This window comes from Aptenodytes forsteri, unplaced genomic scaffold (assembly GCF_000699145.1).
Source record: "Aptenodytes forsteri isolate BGI_AS27 unplaced genomic scaffold, ASM69914v1 Scaffold9, whole genome shotgun sequence".
NCBI classification, from domain to species: domain Eukaryota; kingdom Metazoa; phylum Chordata; class Aves; order Sphenisciformes; family Spheniscidae; genus Aptenodytes; species Aptenodytes forsteri.
The window spans coordinates 6,849,346-6,868,108 of record NW_008796217.1 but is presented as its reverse complement, the minus strand read 5'-3'; the positions used below and the strand labels follow the sequence as shown (position 1 = coordinate 6,868,108).

The 18,763-nt window shown below is 39.8% G+C and overlaps 1 protein-coding gene across 2 annotated transcripts in view; it reads right to left on the bottom strand.

Annotated features, from left to right (window-relative positions):
* Positions 1-18,763, bottom strand: part of RBMS3 (RNA binding motif single stranded interacting protein 3) — a 450,305-nt gene that overhangs the window by 47,534 nt on the left and 384,008 nt on the right. For both annotated transcript variants that reach the window (XM_009288628.2, XM_009288627.1), the window contains 2 exons: positions 15,688-15,784; positions 13,102-13,152 (listed from right to left, as the gene is read on the bottom strand). In XM_009288628.2, the coding sequence (XP_009286903.1) occupies positions 13,102-13,152; positions 15,688-15,784 (148 nt within the window). The remainder of the gene's footprint in view (positions 1-13,101; positions 13,153-15,687; positions 15,785-18,763) is intronic.

Below are 18,763 nucleotides of genomic sequence, written 5' to 3'. Positions count from 1 at the left end.
GATATCATCACAAACAGATCATGGCAAATTACCATAGTCCACACTCTCAAAGCCATGACCTGTATCACTGATTTTTATCTGGAAGACAGATTTGAATGGCATGTAAAACTCCAGGAAGAATGACAAATGAACACAGCTGAACATCCAGTCCCCATGCAAGGAAGTTCTTTTAGATTATGGTACTCAAAACTCCTCAAGCTCTATTCCAAAATCTTTACAATGAGCTCACCCGGCTTATAGCACAAACACCTCCAATATTTTTTTTCTGAATGGATGGCAGTTACATACATAGATGTATTTATATTATCCCTGTGGAAACATCTGTGGTTACTATGCACTGAAGTACAAAGCCCAGAGTCTCAAAGATGTGCACATCACCTACGCAGTCCCAGCAAAAGGTTTCTCAGTGTTATAGCCAAAACTGAACTTTGTCACCCAATGGCAGTTACATACATAGATGTATTTATATTATCCCTGTGGAAACATCTGTGGTTACTATGCACTGAAGTACAAAGCCCAGAGTCCAAAGATGTGGCACATCACCTACGCAGTCCCAGCAAAAGGTTTCTCAGTGTTATAGCCAAAACTGAACTTTGTCACCCAAGGGTAAATGGTCTGGTTTTGCTACCTTGTGAAGTGGAGGCAAAACAAAGGGAAGGCCAAAACTAGTACGGAGGTCCTGGGAGCTACTCCAGGAAAGTCACACCTGCCTTTACCATGAACACTGCATGGATTGAAGGTAGGTTTGCTGTTGTGAGTCCAAATCTGAGCACTGAGCCCAAACTCTCTCCTGGCAGCAGCAACAGTACCAAGACTACCTTTCAAAGACCATCTTCCCCCCATCACCCTGCTCTAAGCAACTGCCTAAAATGGGCTCTATAGTCACGTCCTATTGAAACCAACATGCCCAAGGTGTTGAATACCTGCGAAGATTTAGGCTGAAATGTTATAAAATTGGATATCAAGTGGAGGTTGAAGACGTCAACTGGGTATTACTATCTGTAGAAGGCAGCATGAAACCAGGGGAATTGCACAGGTCTTTCCCTTCAAATTCTTGTTATTCCTGTGCTGTTCCTGGGGAAAGATGTGGCCTGTCACAGCTTTAGCTGTCATGATGAGTGGCTTTGCTTGCTGAACTTGGAGCAGGAGTTAGCAAGGGAGCTAATACAGCTTTGCTACTTCCACAGACACGAATCAGGGAGAAAGGGTGCTGCATCTGCCTGTCTATCAGAAACACAAACTGCTCCTGACAAATGTCCACCCCCTCCTCTCTCTGAAGGAAGACCTGTGACAAGCACCAGGAAATGCTCATTGCATCAAACACTTCATCCCCATTTAAAGTAAGTACACCTAGAGCAATCCTCTCCTTTCCACAGAAATGACATGGCCTGCCAGCAGGAAGAAATGTCAGTGGTGGAGTGCATACAACCATGCTTTTCCTGAAACACTGCTGGTGCTCCTGGCCCACTGGAACCCGGGGTTAGCCAGGAGCAGTTGTGGCAGCGTGGATGGACCAGCTTTACAACGTCAGGTCTCTCCCCTTACTTACCAATAGAAAATATGCCTCTAGCCTCAACCCCGTCAGATGTGGGACATCTGTGAATGTGACACCCACCCTCTTGGCTAGAGGCAGGCTATAGACTAGTAATTTCCAAAGCTGCAAGCAGGAGTTTTTTATTGATCGCGCTAAAGAGGAAGGCTATCAAGCTGGGAGCTGAGACAGACTCACATCCTGTGTGGATTGGGCAAAGAGGGGGTGCATAATGATTTACAGATTGCCGTACTGGAAAAGTACAAAGGCTGTTTGAAAGCAGGCAATTTGCTGTGTGAATCATATGCAAGCCTCTTGTCCCACCACGGAGATCAGTAGCAGGGTGTCAACCCTGTGACCCTCAGCTTGGAGCTGAAGAAATCATCCAAGTTATCCTGGACTGAGCCCTGGATGAGGACTCTGCACATGTTTTTTCTCTGTGAGTTATACAGCTTTTTAGGAGGCAGAAGTAGACATCTGATAATGAGGAACCCAATTGTCTTCCTGCTTTGGGATGCGTGTGTGGTTTGCGGTGCGTAGAGAAAAGGTAACTTCCACTCCATTGCTCGCTCTGAAAAGCACAGTGCTGAAGGGCTACACCTGGGATTTGGGATGCATGTTAGAGACAGGGGCTCTCCTGGGCAACAAGGCCTGCAGTGACGTTACAAAACCTCCCAGGTAACTTATTTAAAAGGCATGGAGCGGGAAGGCTGTTCAGCAGACATCCTTTAACTAGGTATGCTCAAGGCTGTAGTCAGTAATAATAAATAACAAATTGCATTTACACCACAGTTAGAAGAAGTGAAATTTCAACCCCTAATTTCCACCTTCCTTTTAACAATAGGCCTTCCGATAAGAAAATCTACCCTGCTGGAAGTGCATCTCTCTTTGGCAGGTAGTCCAAAAAACAACCATTCAGTGGTTTCACTAAATAACAACTCAGCACTCCTTCAAAATTCTTCAGACTCTGTTGATCTGTCACTGTGTTATACAACTCATTCTTCACCAATCCATTATGAAACAGTCAAAGAATGTTCAGTGTTTATACTATTATATTTCACTATTTGTTTTCACAATCACATAAGAAAGAGGTTGAAACCATGCTCTCAACAATGTTGCAGATACCACTGATTCATAACAAGAAGCTTTTTGGCACGCACTTTTGAATGTATGGACTTAGAATGGATTTATTCCTAATTTACACCAGTTTGAGAGGAAAACAAGGCCACAAGGTTACAACCTGAAAACTCTAACTAAGCAATCACTCCACTTCACTTCAGTGGGACTGAAATCACTTTAGGAAAGATACATGTGATTTGATCTAGATTTGCCTCTGTACTGCAAAGCTTAGGTCAATATTACATTCTTTATAAAGACATTTGAACTGAAAAGAAAGCATTTTATCTAATAGAGTAAAAAATGAATAGCAAATACTGTTAGACCTGACTACATTCAATAATAAGCTATTACTTACGATATCTTGGATGTTTCTAACTTCCAGGATGTCAAATCACAGTCTACATTTATACATTGATATAAAAAAACCTGTTAGCACTGTCTCTGCAAAAATAATTTAAAAATAATTATGTTATTAAGATGCTTCACCAGTTACAGTCAAGGAGGTGTTAATTAGTCAGCCACTTACTCAGGCACCTCAGTAAGTATATCAGGAATGAACACAGAAGGGAAAAAAAAAAGACAAAAAACCTACATCTAGAGGCCAGAAGTAAGATTCGCTAAAAGTCTATCTGAGACTTTGCAAATTATATTCAAACACCTGACAAAAGGTTTTTCACATAGATAACTGAAACACAAGGACAGAACCCAGAGCTGGGCATTGAGGATGGGGTACACGTTAAAGGTACTTCAGAAGTAGCCCCAACAGGATAAGGAAACTGCCTCAATTTCCCACATGAGCCATCAGACAGCAGAGGCAGCTTTCTGAGAATGAGAGTTTGGGCAGAGGAATGAATACAGTCAGAGGAGAGGAAAAACCCAGAGAAGTCACTGAACTCAAGGTGCGGGTGCAAGTGAAATGAGGAACCAGGACTCGACCATCTCTATTGGAGAGCAATGGAAGAGCTGGCACACATAAGCACAGGTCCAGTGGCCAGGACTAAGGGATATTAATGAAGACAGAACATAGATAAACCAAAGATAGAGCTACCTAACCTCATTTTTTAAAATAAAATGACCTAGTTTCTAGACAAAGCACATGCAGCAGATCTAAGCTCTCTGAAGGTCAATAAAGTATTTCAGGCAGTGCTACACCAGAAATTACTAAATTTTGGGGATGATAAAGAATTAACTAAACAGGAAATGACATCAGGTTGTGCTAAAAGACAAGCTATACTGCTTCAGTGGGAGGGTCACTAAAATCTCCATAAGGATTGTTCTCATCCAATATTTTTAATAATGCCCTTGAATAATACGATTTGGGGAAATAACGAAGTTGTGAGGCACGTTCAGTAAAGCGGAAGATTGAACTACCATACAGGAAGGACAGGATTAAACAGAGCAAGGCACAAATTCATGAAGACAATTAGGCTAATACGTGGTTCCCTTTATAACGTAAGAGCATTTGCTGGGAACCTGGAAGAAGGAGAAAACCTAGGTATATCAGTGAATTACAGGATGACTGCATTACTAAGGTCATGTGCACAAGAGAAAAAAGATGTTATTTTACAATGCAGCAAAGTACTCCCAGCAAAGAGAAGGAAGTATTAATGCTATTATACAAAAGGTTGGAATACTGTGAGCAACAGCTGTCCCCGAAAAACGAATTCAAAGTGGAACAGATCCAAAGAAGCGTCACTGTCACAGCCAGAGGTACAAAATCTCTAAGTTACTGCAAATGCATAGTGATGTTGACATAGTTAGCCTAGAAAATGAAGATGCAGGTAAGATTTTTGTCTATAAATTAATGTGGTGAACATCCAGAAAGGAGAAGAGTTACTGAAGGTAGGGGAGAATGTTTGACCAAGAACAGATGGATGTAAAATGAATAGGAGTACCTTTAGGCTGGAAATAAAAAATGCAGTGCTAAGCCTCAGAGCAAAGGTGTTCTGAAACAAGACTCCCGATAGAATTATCAAGAGGCAAAAAATCAAACTATTTAATCAGGTTTTGGAAGGGATTATATAGCATGGTTCCTGGATACAGCAGGAATCCTGAGTCTTATAAACTGGTCACTAAGTCCTTAGAGTACATTATTATAATTTTTATGCAACTCCTGCACTAGATACATCATGATGTAATCATAAGTAATATATAGATTAGCTAGTTTCCCCTACTTATGTAAATTGGTCCTTGAATACACTTGCATAACTTAATGGTAATTTATGGAAGTGCTTTTGTTCTAAGGATTAGGAAGGTGCCAGAGTCTCCTTCATCAACTTACTGCTGCAGGCGTGATTCTCTTCTTGTTCTCACTGTTTCACACCTATGCAATTCAATTTTCTTAAGCGAAGTTAACTCTTGATTTATACTGGTAAAATTCAGATCCAATATTTCCCTTTGTAGCTAGGACAGGCTTATTTTAATATTTAACAGGAAAACCCTAAATGTTAATAGTATCATTGTGAGGCTGTGTTTAGAGGCATCAGTCAAGATAGGCCCTTGTTCCACCAGACTTTTCACAAACATCTAGTAAAAGCTATTTAGTGGTATGACAGTTTTATAAACTAAATAGATGGGATTTAAAAAAAGACAAATGAGAAACTGAGGCTGAGAAGAAAGATGTTTTCTCCAAGGTCACACAACAGATCAGTGGCAGAAGAAAAAGTATCTGTCACTAAGTGCTCTAAGCCTTTGTGCATCCTTTGAAACCAGTGCGAGGAAAGGTAGGCTCAGGTCAAAAAGGAGCCCTGGCAAGGATGAATATAGCTATACATTACATTTACAGCTGAACAAGTATGCATGATTTCCATTTGGAATTTGCTTCCAATAACAGTTGAATCCTCTGGGACAAAACCCCATATGAATACCGTATTTTAAAAAATAATAAAACAATAATTAACTTTGCAGTTTACATCTTGATTCTTACATAACCCCCTTCCTACCCAGTTGTATATAAAAGGACATCTTGTCAGTAGCCTAAAACTTGACTTGATCCTTCACTAGCAGGAATTCACATTTACAACTTTGACAGGTTGTGCCAGTCTTTATAATTATTATTTTGGAGTCATCACAGTTACAGTGCTGTCCCAGCATTACTCTAGTTGTGTAACACAGCTGTTCCTCAATAACGCTCTTCTGGGTTCACAGGGCTGTTCCCTTCTCCAAAGCTGCCCAGTGCCTCATCTGTAATGGAAATGCTGATTTTCTGCAGTGCAGGGATCGGGTTTGGGAAGCCAAAAGGAGATCCAGGTCCTTTTCTGCTGGAGAACTGTCCTGCAGCAACATCCTCTATCCTGCATTATGGAAACGAGAACCACACCGCCATCATGGGAAAGGGACCCACCACTGTGTGCAGCAGGCACCCACAGTAGATCATTCCCAGCCTTGTCACCAACTAGTGTGAAACCTCTGTGCTCCCAGAGCACAGAGCTTATTCAAAGCTTTTTGCTGCCTGTGGCAGATGAAAATTGTTGCCTTTCCTTTCCACCCTCACAGAACTTGCAAGTTGGGCAATTGCACTATACGACCATCTGTGTTACAAGTGGGCTTGTGTCCCACTTACTACATGCATATTATCTGATTTGCTTAAGCCAGCGTAGCAGAGCTCTCACTGCAGAGGTTGGATAATATTAGCATCAACTGCAATGGACATTACCAGACAAAAAGTAAGAGATGGTCCATGACAGAGGATAAATTTGAGAGGGCTGTAATATACATGTATCACATGCCTCTCTAGTTCACGGCACACATACGCATGTGTAACCATAATGCAATACATGTGGCGAAATATTTGATGGTGAGCTAAACTGAGAAATCATCTGACAAATTTGTATCACATGCTTACCTAATTCACCACTCTGCTAAGCCCATTACTTTCTGCACACTCATTAATCTAACTCTTGGCCTATAATTAATACCATGTGCTTACGCAGTCCATCGCTCTCTCCTGATCCTATCACATTCTGCCTACTTATTAATCTACCACCTGGACAATAACTAACTTGACCAGTGCTAAACAAATGAGGCACTTTTTCTCAAAATGGCAAACACGATATATGAACCTTACAGTTTGTGTTCAGGTTTTTGACTTGGTGTAAATTTAAAACTTGACATAAATGCAAATCTACATGCAAGCAGAGACATTACATATATTATATGAAATAAATAAAGTATTAGTGATTTTCAGTCTTAGTTGATGTACGTGAAGTTGAAAAAGTTAAAACAGACTGCAGGCTTTGTACAAAATTAGAGATTGATTTTTTTTAAAATGCACTACATTCTTCCACAAAAGGTATTCCAATGTCTATTGATTAATAACTATCTTTTAAAAAAATAGCCCCCTTTGATAAAACTTACTGCTTTTAACAGCTGTTGTGTTAAGATTTTTCTTGACAATGAAGGCTGATGGTTAAGGGTGCATCTTTTCTGTTAAAGAGAAATCAATATTCCATAACCTCAACCAGAATTTCCTGGCTTCAAAATCTCTGGGGTACCTTTCAAATTTAGTGTCAGCCTTCTTCTTTTCCAAGTATCTTTTCCATTTACATTTATAGATTTGTTTGAAATATATATATATATGTTTTTTCCACCAATGTAAATGTCTTTAAAAAAATCTTAGACTGAAGGTTTATCCATTTAGTATTCACACTAGCTGTAGAATATTTGAAAGAAGAGAAAATTTTACTAGAACTCTTAAGCCTTTTTAGGATAAAACAGTAAAGCACAAGTTCCTCAAAGGCAAGGGCTTATCTACTGGAAACGCTTGTGTTTCTCCCGTCCATGTTTTCTAAGTGAATCCATATGTGGTGTGTCTTGCTGCCATCACAAAAAATGTCCAGTTTCACCAGGGGGCTCTAGCAGAGTGTCAAAAGGGGTTGGAAATCTAACTTGGATATATCTGTTTCTGCCATTCATATTAATCCGTATTAATTTCTACAACAGCAGAACAAATGACTGCAGCAATACTTTGATATGATTCCAGAAGAGCTCTATAATCAAGCATACAAACCTCTAAACTTGAGTACGAGCTGTAACTTGGGTGAATCGTTTACACCTATTTCCTTTTAGAGGCATGAGTTGGTTGAGCTTGGGCACTGCTTTTCTGACCTGGGTACTCTCCTCAACACAACAGCACCTGGCACTAAAGCGGGTTGGTAAGCGCGTGCTCAGCTGAGTCTGAAATTATCCATCTAGTAGCACTGAGACTATCTATATACAGCGGGTGCTGGGTGAGAGGCAGGCAGAAATGACCTCATGCGAGCCTGCCTGTCCCAAAGGAACATTGCCAATTACTGTCTTGATTATCAGAGTTATAGAATTGGCAGTCCTTGATTTTCTGCCTCGGGAAACACTGGAATTAAAATTGTTCAGCAGAACTTTGGCATTGGTATTTGGTTAGTTATTTCAACCTCTAAACTCTTTAGCCTTAAAAGTTCAACTAAGTTCACGTTCAAAGGATCTCTTAAAAATACACAGCTAAAAGTTAAAAGACTAGCTGGAGATTCCAATTTCTAAGGATTATTTCCTGTTTACTTTTCATACCAGCTAGCCAAACTCTCACATTTCATCTTGGAGGCAGGACTCAACTGTCTGCAGAGGACATACTTTGTTCCCTTACACTCAAACAGGCAAATGCAAGATGGACTCCCGGCTCTATTTGCTAAAAAGGTAGAGCAACAACCGGGAGGTAGAGAAAGCCGTCTTGGGAGAGGGACACTGAACGCAGCACAAGGAACTTCTTTGTTCAAGAGCGTAGGAATCAAAACACTGAAACTGCTGTGGTATTTTGGGCATTATCCAAAACAACAGAGTAGCTAGTGAGAAAATGAAAACTGATATATTTCAGTTGGACAGTTTGTACTTTTTATGCTATATTCATGCACAACAATCAAAAGGCAAGAATCTGGAGTCCTTACTCAGCCTCGCTTCTCACCAAAGTAGGGGTTTTACACTGCTTATGAAATAAGAGAAGTTTTTGTTGTTGCTTTTAAAGACAGACAGATTACATTCAGCCATGGGCCAGAGGAAGGAAGACAGGAAAAAATAATAAGGGCGTTTGTTAAGACATTGACCTTTCTAAAAGGGCTGTAAGGGCTTGAGAAATGTCCAGAAGAGAAGTTCTCCCAAATGCACTTTATCATTATCAATAGTAGGTTTTTCCACATGCTGCTCTGCTTGCACCCTTCATGCTGCCACTGGCATATTCCTTCTGCAGCTATTATGCAGAAACTATTCCAGATTGACAAGAACATCTATCTGTGCATACGCAGTGATTACTTATGGTCACACAGTTTTACTTGCAAATAAAAGAGGGTAAGTGTAAAACCAGTGTGCACATAGAGTATTAGGGTAGAGCATTTCTGTTGGTTCACTAAAAAAATCTGCCTTTAGAGAGGAAGACTACATGTATTATTTGTAGTAAAGATTTGAATCAAAAAAGTTTTACAAAAATGTCATCGTTAATAAAAATGAAGATTACCTATATATGAATTGACTTTAAACAACATGTTTTTCAAAGTTTTCCCTGAACCGTCAGGCAGCCTTCGGGGACTACAGGAAAAACACACTAATATGGCAAATGTTATAAATCCCCAGAATAACTCTTATCCCATTTATGTTTTGATTCTGTCATCGCTATCCATCTACCCTTATCCTGAGGCAGTAATGAAATACAAGACTTGTTTCAAGTAGGGATGAGTGAGCACTGTACTTTGAAAGCTATAGTTAACTAAACGGAGCCCAGACTACCATCAGTGCATTAAATGTTATGCCAATATGAGTCCAACCCCACACTGCCGTAACTCTTCTGGAGCTTGTTTTCCATTACAACTAGTGACAGGGACCAGGGCACATAGCAAAGCAACCAAACTGGCAAATTTGAGCTATTCTTACTCGGACACAGTGCAGTCAATATGGCCAAAAAGTAGCAAAGGCTCCATTTACAAAGGGTACATTTTTCAAAAGTGTCTGAGTCACACATGAGCCTCAAGGTACATTTTCCATCATGTTCACATAATTCGGGAATCCTGTTTTCCAAAACCCTGAAGGTTGTGCAAGCACGAAGATGTGGGAGGTTTTCACATGTGACCCTACTATGCCAGCAGAAGAATATTTTTAATACTTTTAATATTATTTATTCTGAAATAGCAATGCTACCTCAACCTATTTGATATTAATTTTCCATGGCTCTTAGCAAAAATCACTGATAACAAAAAATAAAAAGCCTTTTAAAACTGTGGTTGCAGTTGCTCGTTGGCATCAACCTACGATATCAAGGTTAAAAGTTACAAGGAAAATCATGAGTAAAATATGATATACCTGCAGAGTCCTTGACTGCCCATCTGACTTTCTCCCATTAGGAAAAAAAATTTCTGACTTTTTTTCCTCATAGAATGTCATTTTCGTTGTTATCTGCTTTTAAGGAGATCACAAAAGTAAGAAAACAAACAAGGTTGGGGAATGGAAAGCAATATACGCAAATATTTTCCCGTTAATACATATGTTACTGCTATCTGTTAGGGTCAGAGGTTTATCTGGTTGTAGTTAAGAAGCTACGGAAGGAATTGGTGATACAATCTTTTACTATAGTGCGTTTCTTTTAACCCACCAAGTAAACGGATACAGAATGCACACATGCACACATCAGGAAAATGTGGCTGAAATCGATATATAAAGGGAAATAAAGGAGCAACGTCTCTGGCAGGCCAACCTACTGCAGGGGATATCACTGAAGAAAGAGCATGGTATTTAAATGAGTGGGCAGGCAGGTGGCAAAGGAGATGAGGTGGGCAGGCAGAGCAGAGGCAGGCAGACACAGGGTGGTAGCGCCGTGCGGCACCACTCTTCCCTCCTGTCGGTAAGCTTGCCAGCCTGGGAGAAAACTGTCCTGTATGTGTGCAGCATGCTGCATGAAAAACCTCCTTTGTCTCCTCTACAGCACGGTCCTGCCTATTTTTCTGTTATGAGTGATACTACGTGGTGTTAAATTATACATAAATATCAAGTAGGACTTTCTGTCAGAAATGAAAAGCTAATCATCCAGTAACATGATTTAGCGGATACTTATAATCAAAACAAAAAATTAACCACCAGCATTTGAGCAATTCAAACTGTGCTTTCTGTAAGAGTTCATCTCTACTCACAAAGAATAATAGAGGCTTAACAAAATGTTCTCCCTTCCTGGGGCAAGGGGAATGTAGTATTTATCTGCACTGGTTTCCAGTGGGACATTACGCACCACAATCAATCATCATAATAAAATATTATGAGGTAAAGTGGTGGCAATTTAGATAATAACATGGCAAACTAAGTTACAAGAAGAAACAAAAAGCTAACGAAATCAGAAAGTTCCCAGTTTCATCAGCTCATAGGGTTACCAAAACTCACGTCTTAAATTCTGCCAACTTTATCATAATCTTTTCTTCTTTTTTTTTTAAGCTACGGAGGTGCCTAGAATAGAGTCTATAGTTAGGCATGAAACTACAGCAAATTTACAATGGACACAGACTCTTTATTTTCTTTCAAAACAGGCCATTAATTCTGATGCCTCTTGAGTCCTCTGTGTAGTAAAATTCTCTGACAACTTTTCAGACATTTCTAATAAAGAATGCATCTCTGAATGAAACCTGGGGAATGGTAGTTCTGCCTTTTTGCTTTTATACTTCTTCAGTACTAAATGCCTCATGTCCATTTATTTAAGAACATACTCTTGGGAAACACATGGGAAAAATCTTTCAGTGAAGAGACTAGAATTGCTACAGACAACACATGGAGGTAACCCACAATGGCAATGACACTGGAACTGAAACATTACACCACTTACCCACTGTCCCTCTGCTTTTCCTCCTACAAGCACACATCCTTTCTTTGACACAACTCTCTGGCTGGCAACGAACACAAATTTAAACTCGGCATATTGAGGGTGCCGCTCACTATAGAAGTTCTTTTTCTCTTCACAGGCCTTTACCAAGGGGTAAATACATCCAATTACCACACCAAAATATTCACCGCTTCTAGTATTGCAGAAAAATGCTTTGCTAAACACTGTCAAATAAAACTCAAACACACATATACACAAAAACTGGGACTGGTAAAATGCTTAGGTTCTCCTCTTAGAAAGGGAGTCTTTCTGCAAGGATCGGAGATCCTTTGGCTTCCACAAGTCTGATAACTCATCATACACACACATCTAAGACTTCTTGTGGTCTGCAATTAAATTCAAATATTAGAATACAGGACTGATTTTGACTGTGAGTTTGTTCGATACAGCTTGTCTCCCTACAAGGAACACAGCAGTAGCTTTACGCCATTGAGATGGAAACTTCCACCAGGGTCTGGACAGAGGCACAGCACCGCAGTGGTGGAAAATGGGCTTCCAGGAGACAGTTCGTCCCACACTACGGGCATTGCCTGGTAAGAAAAAACTGAAGAACTTGTCTCCAAAGAGTTGTCGGATGTGGAAGGGGGCTTCAAACTGGCATGAGAGTCCTGTGCTACTAAACAGTTATGTAGTGTAATTATATCCATATTGTTGTATAGCTAACGCCCACCAGAGGTTACTCTATCATGAAGTCAAAATATTTGAACACAAATGTGAATAACAAACAATCCTGAAGTATACACCTTCATTTTAATTTTACCCTCCTCATATAAATCAATGTATAGATGCTTATGTGGAGTACACATTTGAATTTTGATTAAGGACACCATTAAGTGGATCCATACCTGAGAAACTGACCAAAAGTAGGAAATGAAACTAAAGCAATCTGTACATAGTGGGATTCAGTATGTTGTTTCCTTCCGGTATATCGCTAATATTTAGGCAAAGTGCATCAAAACTCTTCTGTGAGGTAAACAAAAAATCACCTGCACTGCTTCTAATGAATGTTGGTAGAAGTGTAATGCAGCTTTAAGTAGTAGTTATAAATTGATGAAAGATGACAAGTTACTCAGGGGGAAAAAGAAGTGTTGACTGGTCAAATCATAAAGCAGATTCAGATTTGGCAGAGACACTGTAAGACAGATGTGCTTTACCCTTTTCCAGTACTTGAAATGCATTACTGAGGCATTGAGGATCCTTAAAGTATATACAAGTACAAAGGACTTTTTTGATGAATAAGCATATAAGGGAGGGGTAACGTGTTGATCCTGGCAATTCAAAGTATGCAGGAATGCAGTTATCTTGCAGTCCCTGAAGCAAAGCTTCAGAAGCAACACTTTAGAGCTTGTTATTCTCTTATAATCAATGCAATTAGATAACATATCACCCATCCTCCCCTTTTCACTAAATCAAATGGTGCTCCTTAAAGAAGGAGAATCTTTACAGGGGAGGGCTCTTGTCAAAGGGAGCAGCTGGCTGCTCTTACATCACCTAGGACTTTAATGTGGCTGACAAGCAGAGCGAGGCTACAGTGTAAGCACTTTTAGCTGGATATAAGCAAGTATCCACTTACTGTTGGTTGCATAACGTATGGCGGATGAGGCATCCATGAAGTACTCTGGACCTGCATATCAAATACTTTTAATTAGCACAGTAAAGTTTAAAACAGAACTTGAAGATTTACTTGAAAATATTCTATTATAACTACAGAGCTAATTTTGGCAAAAGACTTAAGTCATGTAACTCAACACAAAATTCCCTTATGCTTCGTAAAGTTATTGACAAAGGAAAAAGCTTTCAAATGTCATTTGATAATGTTTTCTACCAAAGTCAGAAGTCTGAGTGATTGCACCCCTTCTACGATCCACACCATTATATCTCATAAAGCAGTCTGCAATATTCCATGTTGTCCTGTTTTCTCATTTGTATTGTTTGCTTTCATCCATCAATATAATCATGAACATGTCATCCAACCAACAGTGCAGGAGACAGAAAATGTTCAAAGTTTATTTTCAAAAGTATCTGTATGAACTTTCAAAGGTATAACATTTTCAGAGATCCCAGAATGATTTATTCCATTTTCAGTAAGAACTGCACATCTAATTCAGAGTTTTTGAAGCTTATTCTAATTGAAAGTTTCCATAGCAAAGCTGGCTTAAGATGTCCCTGCCCCCAGGATCAGCTCTTACCTTGGGCATCGTGGGGTTCGTTCCTACCAGAACTCTATATGCCTCACTAAAGTCTTTCTTTGTTGTTCTGCCTTGTAACAGATTCCATGGATATACCAATTTTACTAACAATTAAATGCATTACAGAGTTTTTGCGCATTTGTGGTGGCATCTCTGAGCCGTAACTCCCTCCTGTGCTAAGCGTGAACGGCCCACATGCTATCATAACTCAGACTCAACCCCAAGAACTGTGTATCCCAGTACACAAAATATAGCTGTGTATAGCTATCCCCAAACTCACAGAGATGGGCACGTGGCATCTCAGACTAAGCATGAGCAGGGATGACTAGGAGAAAACTACAAGGTCCCGATTCTCCAGATGCCCTGTGATTTTGTTCATGAAGCAAGTGGTGAGAATTAATTGTATAATTGTGTGCCTCAACACTTGTTGAAGTTAATCAAAGTAAATTTTTTGTTGAAAAGCAAGTTCAGTGAAACATCTTTAGAACCAAAACCAGCGTGCACACATGCAAAACACACCTCTACTACAAAATTTTCTGTTGTGAAACCCCACTAGTTAAAATATATTAGAGCTGCCACAGCTTGCTGCTGTTCATTGCTCCCACTCTTGCACCCTTGCAGTTCCTCCTCTGTGCCAGGGCAAATGCCTTTGGGCTTACACTGCAAACTATTTACCAAGAATGATATGGGTTAAAAAAAAAATTAAAATCAATGTTTTTGGTGCAAATGCATGCAATGGTTCAAGTCAGGATGGGAGAAGGGGGCAACTGTGAACTGTGGAGCAGTGATGGGAATAAGTGGCTGCGTGGCCTGAATTCAGTGGCCTGAATAAGAGGGAGGAGATATGACTCTTAAGCCAGCTTTGCTACTGAGAAAAGTGCATGTGAGCTGCACTCGTATGTCTCTGGCACTGACAATTCTTTGGTGTTGCCATTTACTGAAATTTACTGAATTTATCTCACCAAAACAACTTTTGTTTGGCAAGTGTTACATAGCCATCTAAAATTAAATAACACAAAAGTCAAAGAAAATTACAAGAATAATTTATCTTTGAAGATCAAGTTTAAAACACAGTAAGTGTAAGCACAACCTCCCAGAATTACCTGCAAGCAGTAGCATACCATCTCAAACCGCCCCCCCCCGCAACAAACCAACCCTAACATTAAGAACAACCCACCATGCAGCTTTGCAAGTTTGGGTAGCTTATCTCAGGTAGGACCCAGGATTGGAAGAACGCTGATGCTATAGGAGAGAAATAACTGAAATGGGAGAATGTATAGCCAATGACCAGCTTCAGAGTGAACTGGTATGTTCCCAGAGAACGGCTAATAATAAAACTATGCAACCTGGTTTTGACTTCCATCTCAGAAAGACAGAGCATGGTGATAATCTCCCAGTGGAGATCTGTGGGGGATATGCTGAAAGGAGAAATTCTGAACGACAAAATGTGTGGGAGACTAAAGAAGGATATGAGGACAGCTATCCTCAAGTAACTTGCTTTGTCAGGGATTATTGGATAAAAATGAGCGCTTTTAAAGGATGCTGTTACTGGAGCAAATACAACTGAAGTCAAAAGGTCAAAATACAATGCAGTCAACAGAAATTACAAAAAAACACATTTAAAAAAACTTTTGGCTAATGAAGGGGAGCCAAAATGACAAAACATTTCAATAAGAATGATAAGCTTCTGCTGTTGTCAACTGGAAATGAACCAAAATGATACTTACTAGAGAAGCTGACTGAAGTAAGAATGAATTACGGTGGCTTTCATTGCTGGTGTAAAGAATGCAGGAAACACTTCAAACCCTACACCAAACGATACCTGAATACTACTAGAAAGCCTTTTGTTTAAAGTGTGACTCAAGAGCACAAGCACTCACACAATTTTCTGTGGTATACACTCTGCTTTCATCCATATCCAAAACATAATTAACTGGGAAACATAGTAGACAAGTGCAAATCTGACGTACCTGATATGTAGAGACAGGGGAAGCAGCAATGAATGGCGTGATTGATGTCTGTGGAATCATGCGGTTTGTTGGAATACTGTACGGTGAGGAATAAAATCTGCAAACAAAGAACAAAAGCAAGATTTTTTGAACCTTTTGACTGCTAGGCTCTGACTAACTAATTCACTGCCTCCAGGCAAAGACAAAAAGAATCTACACAGGTAATTATGTCCATCTATTTCCAAAACCACAATAAAGAAGATGTGATGGCTCCACTGAACAGATCTTGAAAATGGAAAGGAGGAGGAATATTTACACAGAGCGTGTTTTTTTCACTTCAACTAGCACAAATATAGAAAACTTCACGATACAAGAAGTAATTATCTGAAATGCAAAGACAGCTGATTTTCCAGAGTGCTAGCTAGTGAAAGGATATTTCTTACGCGATATCGAAGACAATATTACTGATTTCATTTTTACATGAGGTACTGTTTTCTTTTCAGATCTTAATGCTTCAGTGCTGAGAATAACACATTCCATATACATGCCTGAATTATTTTATTAAAGGGTGGCTACAAAAACTCTGGCTGAAATTTTCATATTCATCTAGGCAGAGAGCAAAAAATCCACCTTCTGGTGAAATGTATCACGAATTACGAGTCTAAATGCCCCAGGCAGCACTGAAAATCTCAGATTTAGTTGTTTTTATTTCCACTGTTGCATACTATGAACAAAAGTTGCACTATCTCTTGCTTGATGGTAATAAATGTTATATTTCTTTTCCTTCCCCATGGGTTAATGATTATTGATAAAATTATCACTTGGAAAATATCACTACTGGTGGATTGTGTAAGTACTTAATATGTGTGTGCTTGTCAGGATTTTTGCATTTGCCCTTTTTTCAGTTTTAACTGTAAGCCAGAGAAATAAAATTGCTTAAAAAAAGAATGTTTGTGGTCTTATAGCTGTCAAAATGCTGATATTTTGGACTCTAAGAGAGAGAAACACTCCTGTGCAGTGTTCTCTTGTCCGATTTAAACCCCTTGCAGATCCTTCTCATATAGCGTGCAGCAATCTTATGAGTGACAGAAGATTTTGCACATATGGTGCCTCTGTAACAGTGAAGTGGATTGCACTCCCTGTCTTTTTATGGTTTTTTTCTCCCCACGCTGAGGCAATCAACAGTAGCTTTCCATGAGAGCCATGCAACAAAAAAATCATTACTGGTGTTTAAACAAGTGCTCTATTTCCTGATCGCCCTGGCATCCCGGATTTAGTACTAATCAGTCTAGTTCAGACTGGATGCATTCATGCTGGATGCAGGCTCAAATAACCACCGACTTCATCCAACCAATAGCCTCGGAAAAACAGGCTGCCGTCTTTGAAGGCTGGGCAGAAACATTCGAAGTTAGGAGGGGAGAGGGAAACAGAGAAGCAATCATTTGTGCTCTCTATTCCAAGTAAGATTTTAAAATGCCAAAAGCAGCAGGTGGCGTCTGAGTGATTTTTTGTTTAATAGAAATATATTGCTATTTTAGGAACATTTATCTGCCCTTACAATGCTCGCACAGAGACTATTTTAAAACTGTGCCTTTGCCCAATTTTATATATATCCTATTATGAGAACTTAGAGGCATTTGTATCCCACTGCTTGTATCAAACATTAAGTTCATACAACATCAGGGGAGAAAGGATTTTTACAGCACTAGCTGGGTTCATCTATGGCATTAGTATGATGCATATGTTATCTAAGTACTGTTACAGGGGTCTTCTCCCACATCAAGGTTAACCAGAAATCACTTTGGCTATGCTGTTGCTATGTGGATGAAGTAAGAAATGCTGCATGTGGCAACTGAAAACAGTCAATGGCAGACTGATAGAATTCACTCTATAGGTAAAATGTATAATAGAAATACATATAAACCTCTTGAACCGAAGGACAGTATAAAAACAAAACTCCTTTGAGAAAACAACATATTTTTGTTCATTCTGTTCTCATTCTGTCCATCAGCTTGGCACTGATGCTGCACTCATACTTAATACCGTGTATGAACTGCTCGGACAAAGATGAGTACAGGGGACAAACAACTTTCCATTTGGAAGTAATGCTGACTCTTTGGAATAAACTCTCCAATAAATCCCAGCAAATGCTACCAAATTTACAGAAAATGTGTGCTAAGCCAAGAACTTGACAGACAGCTAACCATTTCAGTTTCAGCTTAGAGATGCAGTTATCTGAATAGTACATAAGCTTGTAGAATATACACTCTGGTAATGTGAAAAATACAACCCTTCCAACACCCCTGCCAATACCATTTATCTGTCGCAGCTTGGAATGCTCTCAAACAAGCATCAAATAAAACATACTATCAGGACAGTCAGCTATATTGTGAAAATGCATGCACCAGAGTGTCAAAGAAGAGAAGGGAAGGAAATCTGATGTAGCAAATGACAATGTGAGAAAATCCAGTTCATGTATTTCAATTTTAATAATAATAAATCAAGTTTAACAATCTGAGTCACTGTGACAGCGTATAGGTCAAACATTTTGCAATCAGGAGTCCCTTACACCCAGAGACAAAGGTTTGTCTTCCTGCCACAGCGTCCCTTGTGCCCAAAGGGATCTAAGAAAAGTATTTGGATATTGCCTGAGGGAATTCAACAGAGCAAGAACTGAACAAGTATATTCTGAAGGCCTCTCTGCCACACATGAAGTACAGTGGTATGGTGAGGACAGGGGTGTTCCCTGCTGAGGACAGGCTCAAGCGGAGCCTCCCCGAGGCACGGGATACTCAACCTGCCACAGTGCTGCAGCCATGTACCACCCTGGAAAGGCCTGCTCACAAAGAGGGTTCAACATGCTCTCACCCATGCGATACGGAGGCATCTCCCCAAAATCCCTTTACATACAAATAGGCTAACGTCCTAATATGCAATTGCCATAAGTGACATGCTGGGGACCTAAAAAAAGACAGGAAGAGCACAAATGCAAGAGTGGCCTGCTCTGGTGTAAACCCTACAGCATCCCAACAAGATCTGCAGCTGCTGACCTTGCCATATTCGATCTTAGGCTTCCTTTTTTTTTTTTTTTTTTAGG